Here is a 6,055-nt window from a genome sequence, read left to right as displayed (position 1 = left end):
GAAGTGATGAAATAAGTGACAGAGTAAAGTGTACCCATAAAGAATATTATATTTCATTCCTGATTCAGGGTATCCATGAAGCCAAAAGAGCTGGTTACTATAATTCTGGGTGATAAAAATCATATAAAATTATGGAAGAGGAGAGGAGGACAAGATTTCCCACCTAGACTTGGGAGAGTCTCAGGATGAGCCTATTATGGATTGAGTGCTCAAAACTGGCCAGGAGTTGGTGAATAGACTTTTGGACTGTTTAGATCAGGAAGATGAGGGCAATCATTCCAAGTTATCCATGTGGCCTGTGAAGGGGCCTTTTGTGAGGGGTGGTTTGGGAGCGTTTATCGTTCCAGGGTCTGTCACAAAAACAAGAAAACTTCTCTGCAGAGTATTAATTATGACAAGGCAGCCAGAATGTCATGTGGGGAAAGTATTTATAGGAAATTCTTTCCTATCTGTAGTGCACTTAGCATGTTAAGCTTGGAGGCCTGTCCTATGTTATTTGGGAAGACCCAGAGAAAGTCTCTAGGATTTTTCTGAAACCTCACAGGCACTTACCACCCATAAATACTTTATTCTGGCAGAATGGAGTAAGTTACAAAGACATGAAAATGTCAGGGATTATGTTTCATGGCAACTTTCAATGTAAAACCCTGTGTCGCAGGTAATGATATGATTTCTACAGAGGAAAAAAAAATTCCTTTAATCATAGTTCCATGTAAAAACAATAATTATGAAGAAGACAGGATTCTCATTTATTTGACAAAAAATATTACAGAGTTGTCTTTCAAGAATTTCTTGTTTCAAACATGGTGCTACATGGTGCTAAGCTCCACATCATCATATCCAGGCTCTTCTTGTCTCAGGACCAATGAGGACTCCTTCTCTTCCACCCCAGAGTCAACAGTTTCTCTCAGAGACTTCAGAGACATGCCTGAAACAGTAAGGAGAGTCTGGTTTTAGTGGTGACAAAATGACAAGACACAACCTTTGATGGAAGGATAGTAAAAGGGGCCACAAAGTATCTGAGGTGAGGGGGAGCACCCAGCATTGTCTAAAAGTCTAGATTGAGCTACTTCATACTGACTCAGCTACTCCATGCAACATCTTGTCTGGACCTTGGAAGTTGGAAAGAAGATGGACCAATAATGGCCAGGAGTGGAAAGGAGATGTGCATGCCTCTTCAACACTTGGTGGGTCTGATTTCTCAAGAAGTAGAGACAGGAGATGACCTCTGTAGAGTGCCTTAGATGCCCTCTTCTGAGCACCTCAGCAACAGAACCAGCCTGACCTGCAAGCTCTATGAGAACACTCTGGGTCCTCTGTCAGATGCCAGAAATGGGCAACTCAACCAAATTTCACAACCTCCTGCTCCCCAGGGACCATATCCCCACATATAGGCAGAAAGCCTAGTCCTTGGGAATGAGGGTCTTCATCTGGCAATTGAAGTGAGAGAAAATTTTCTCTTGGTTCCCATCTAGTGCTGAGATTTATGATTCTGTAGTTAAGGCTATTTCAGATTCTGCTTTAATAGTGAGCAATCAACTTTAAATATATGGTTACACAGATTTCTCAAAACAAGTTTTATAGCTCATAAATTTAATTTATACTGCCATTAAAAACATTTCAGATTAGTTCTCACAATTTGAAAAATCTCCAAATTTATTGTCAAAACATATATTTCAATTTGGGGTATGAAAATGGAAACAAAGCCTCTGTAACTCATACAAATGTGTCTTTATCCAATTGATGATGGACATGGACAAGAGAACACAGTATGTTCTCCTCTTAGAAGAGATGAAGTAGCTCCAATATTCCAGAGATAATAAAAAGTCGATAATACCTGGTATATGTGGTGCATGCATGCTCACTTGTGTTTGACTCTTTGCAACCCCGTGGACTATAGCCCACAAGGCTCTTCTGTCCACATGATTTTTCAGGCAAGAATACTGGAATGGGTTGCCATTTTTTTCTCCAGGGACTCTTCCTGACTCACGGATCGAATTCAAGTCTCTTTTGTCTCCTGCATTTGCAGGCAGAGTCCTTACTACTGCACCACCAGGGAAACCCAAACAAGGCTACCCCAGTTCTGATAGTAAAGAAACACTGACTGTTGATGTGTCAAACTCATCTTCTTCATGATGATGAAGTTAGGCTACTGAGCTGTCAACTCACCAGTCTGGGAATACCTGGCACCACCTCTATCATCCGGGAAAAAGTTATTCTCATTCATCCCAGGGAAGAAAGGATTTATGGGAACAGGTAACTCATCAACATCATCATAACCATTTCCTATGGTGTTGATGTTCTGTCCTGGAGGCTCTGAAAACAGATAAGAACTTAGGTGAAAAAGCAAAATATGAGTTGGACTAAGTGATGCTCCAACTCCCTTCTGAGGCAGAGATTCAAATAAATGACTAATATATACTCCATATTCCAGGGCTGTTAAAGGCATGTAGTTTATTTCAGTGTGCTCAGAAATCATTTAAACCTTCTAAATATTCCAATATATCAGGGTCAATCATATTTTTCTAGTATGGTCTCTCATATCATAAAGCATCAACAAAATCTATAATGCTATGAGTTTTAGGTACTCTTTTTGAGCATGTGGTACAGAGTTGTAACACATACTATGCACATAAAAGTGACTGGGGAGCATGAATCTGATCCAAGAGAACCCAGGTGTCTGTGCTCTCTGAAGCTCTGGAAGACACAGAGCTGGTGGGAGAGGGAGCCTGGACATCTGTTACTCAGAGACAGGATATTCCACCATCCCAGTTACAGGACGCCTGGGTTTCAGTCCCTTTTAGTCGTCCATCTTTACTAACTGGAAAAGGTCCAGGAAGGCATTCTTCTTTCTCTGTGCATGTGAGCATGCTCAGTCATGTCCGACTCTCTGCGACCCCACGGACTATAGCCTGCCAGGCTCCTCTGTCCATGGGATTCTCCAGGCAAGAATACTGTAGTGGTTTGTCGTGCCCTCCTCCAGGGAACCTTCCCAACCCAGGGATCAAACCCTATCAAGACACAAGACACCCGTTTGTGTCTCCTGCATTAGCAGGTGGAGTCTTTATTATCGCACCACCCAGGAAGCCCATCTAGGTATAAGAGTCTACCCCAATTCCAACAATAAGAACAACTGACTGTTAAGTGGGTCAAAACTCATCTTCTCCACACGATGAAGTCAGGTTACTGAGCTGTCAACTCACTTGTCTGGGAATAACGGGCGCCACCTCTGTCCTCTGGGGAAAAGTTATTTTCATTCATCCCAGGGAAGAAAAGATTTACAGGAACAGGTAACTCATCGACATCATCATAACCATTTCCTGTGGTGTTGATACGCTGTCTCAGAGGATCTGTAAACAGACACGGACTTAGGTGGAATAGCAAAGTATGTGTTGGACTATGTGATGGCCTAAGTCCTTTCTAATGCAGAAGTTCAAACAACTGATAAATATAGACTCTATATTCCAAGGTCGTGTCAAAGGCATGTATTTGATCTCACAGTGCTCAGAAATCATTTAAATCTTTTAACTATTTCAATATATCAGGGTCAGTCATATTTTTCTAACACGGTCTCTCATATCATAAAGCATCAACAAAAGCTATTATGCTATGAGTTTCAGGTACTATTTCAAGCATATGATACAGATTTATAACATATACTGTGCACTTATCAGTGACTGGGGAGGATGAATCTGGACCAAGAGAACCCAGGTGTCTGTGTGCTCTCTAGGGCTCTGGGAGACACAGAGCTGGTGGGAGAGGGATCCTGGACATCTGTTACTCAGAGACAGGATATCCCACCATCCCAGTCACAAGATGCCTGGGTTTCAGTCCCTTCTAGACCTTGGTTGACCTTAGGATCTCACCTCCAGGGGTTGTCCATCTTTATTATCTGGAGAAGACCCAGAGAGGACATTGTCCTTTCTCCAGTTCCTTGTAAGTAAGAGTTTCTGGTCATTGGTAACTACCAGCACTGATCACTCCATATATTCCAGGGCTTATCAATAGCAATATTTGTGTCTCAATATATACAAAAATCCATGAAATAATTAAAATATCAGACTGAATCTGGATCCAACTATAGTTTCCAATGTTCTCTTTAGCCACACAATTTTGAGTTTATCAGTTTCAGATTTTTTTTAAATGGTCTTAAAATCTTTAATGGTACATTAGATAATAATGTACTATTAGATCCATACATGCTCAGTTGCTTCAGTTGTGTCCAACTGTTTGAGACCCTGTGGACTGTAGCCTGCCAGGCTCCTCTGTCCATGGGGATTCTCTGGCCAAGACTACTGGAGTCAGTTGCCCTGCCCTCCTTCAGAGGATCTTCCTGATCCAGGGATCAAACCAGCATCTCTTATCTCTCTGCATTGGCAGGCAGGTTCTCTACCACTAGCGCCACCTGGGAAGCACTACATATTCAGTCTGTAACTGGGTAGAAGTGGCCATGAATACAGAGAACTAGGTCTGACCTTTCCACTTCTGAGGTCATAGAGTGGGCAAGAGAGGGAAAAAGTTGTTGTGAACTAGAGAAAAGAGATCCTTCCCTGTGGATGATTAAGACATCCTGTGATGTCTTAATCACAGGAAGAGATCCTCAGACACAATTCCTCCTCCGCATCCCCGCCATCCAAGGGAAGACCTGCTACCTGAGGCAGAGTCGGGGTCTCCATCCTCTCCATCATCCCCTGTGTAATACGGCAGCTTAGTTGCTGAGTCATCAGACAGGTTACCTGGTAGGGAGAAAAGCATCATAGAAAAATGGAAACCTTTGCCCTGTCATGGTAGGATGCCTGCTGTCATAGTTTAGAGGAAATATTGAGACTTCAGACTTGTAGAGAGAAGGCTTGGAACTCCATGTGAAGTTGGCTTAATAAGGTTAGGTCTCTGTTTGCTGAAAATAACACACAGCCAACTCATGATCAGAGGGGAGGGCGTGGGACTTACTTTGGCTGTCCAACAGGTCCTTCTTCCCTGGTTTTATGATGTCATCAATCTCCTGGTACACAGCTTCATCAACAGCAGCTTCAAAATCAGATAACTCTGGGAAAGTGGCATGAGTTAGAGACTGACTCTGGAGTTAATCCCTTTATCAACAGAAAAGGCCTTCAGTGCTCTCCAGCGTTGCCCCTTGGGGAACCACTCTGGGCTGCTCAGGCTCCTTTCTTAGCTACATGGAACAGAACTAGATTTCCTGACCCTGACTTTGATCTCACACTCAATATCCACTGGCACTGTTCACACAGGAAGTCATAATTCTCAAGAAATTTTACATTCGACCCAGGACCAAGGATTCTATTCTTTCAAATCCTGTTGTCTACTGTAGAAAAGGTGGGATTTTACCAGATAATGAGCATGGAGACCAATACTTGTGCACTTTCTTGATGTCACAACAGACTCAATTCCTTTCCCACCACTTTCCAGATCATTTAGCATCCCTAAGGCCCACCTTGGTGCTCTGCTCTCCATCTGTGTAGCTGAATCCCCAGGATGATGAAGACCATGAAGAGAAGGGCTCCCAGAATGATGCAGAGGATCACGGGAAGGGAGAAGATGCCAGGGTTTGGAGCTGAGCCTAAAATGGTACCAGAGGAGAGAAGAGGGCCATAGGGTTTTGTGAGGTTCATAAGTCTAGAAGAACCCCTCTGTCCTTATCCTGGTTCTCTTCTGAGCCTTTAAGGCCATGAAGTCACGATTCAGATACAATGGGTTTTTCTGAACTCCAAGCTGTGATCGACATAAGTGCTTCCCTAAGCTATGTCAAGTGTCTTTTCAGTCTGATTCCAGAGGATTTTTAGAGGGTGACAGGTAGTAAAGCTCTGGAGGACTCCAGCTGCCACTGCTTAATAGGACTGTAAACACAAGATCATTAAGCTTTTCTGTACTGAAATGGGTAATTTTGTCAGAAATATAAAGATATATAGCGCATGCTAAGTCACTTCAGTCATGTTTGACTCTTTGTAATCCCATGAACTGTACCCCACCAGGCTACTCTCTCCATGGGATTCTCCAGGCAAGAATACTGGAGCGGGTTGCCATTTCCTTCTCCATG

General features: G+C 42.9%; 1 protein-coding gene across 1 annotated transcript in view; it reads right to left on the bottom strand.

The window, feature by feature from the left end:
- Positions 1-809: 809 nt before the first annotated feature.
- Positions 810-6,055, bottom strand: part of LOC104990288 (antigen WC1.1-like) — a gene marked incomplete at its 5' end in the record, with an annotated part of 8,052 nt that continues 2,806 nt past the window's right edge. Inside the window, 4 exons of the mRNA XM_010842296.1 lie at positions 810-928; positions 2,170-2,316; positions 4,951-5,046; positions 5,453-5,578. Coding sequence (XP_010840598.1) covers positions 810-928; positions 2,170-2,316; positions 4,951-5,046; positions 5,453-5,578 — 488 coding nt within the window. The remainder of the gene's footprint in view (positions 929-2,169; positions 2,317-4,950; positions 5,047-5,452; positions 5,579-6,055) is intronic.

This window comes from Bison bison, unplaced genomic scaffold (genome assembly GCF_000754665.1).
Source record: "Bison bison bison isolate TAMUID 2011002044 unplaced genomic scaffold, Bison_UMD1.0 scf7180017847259, whole genome shotgun sequence".
NCBI classification, from domain to species: Eukaryota; Metazoa; Chordata; class Mammalia; order Artiodactyla; family Bovidae; genus Bison; species Bison bison.
This window is presented reverse-complemented; position numbering and strand designations above follow the sequence as displayed.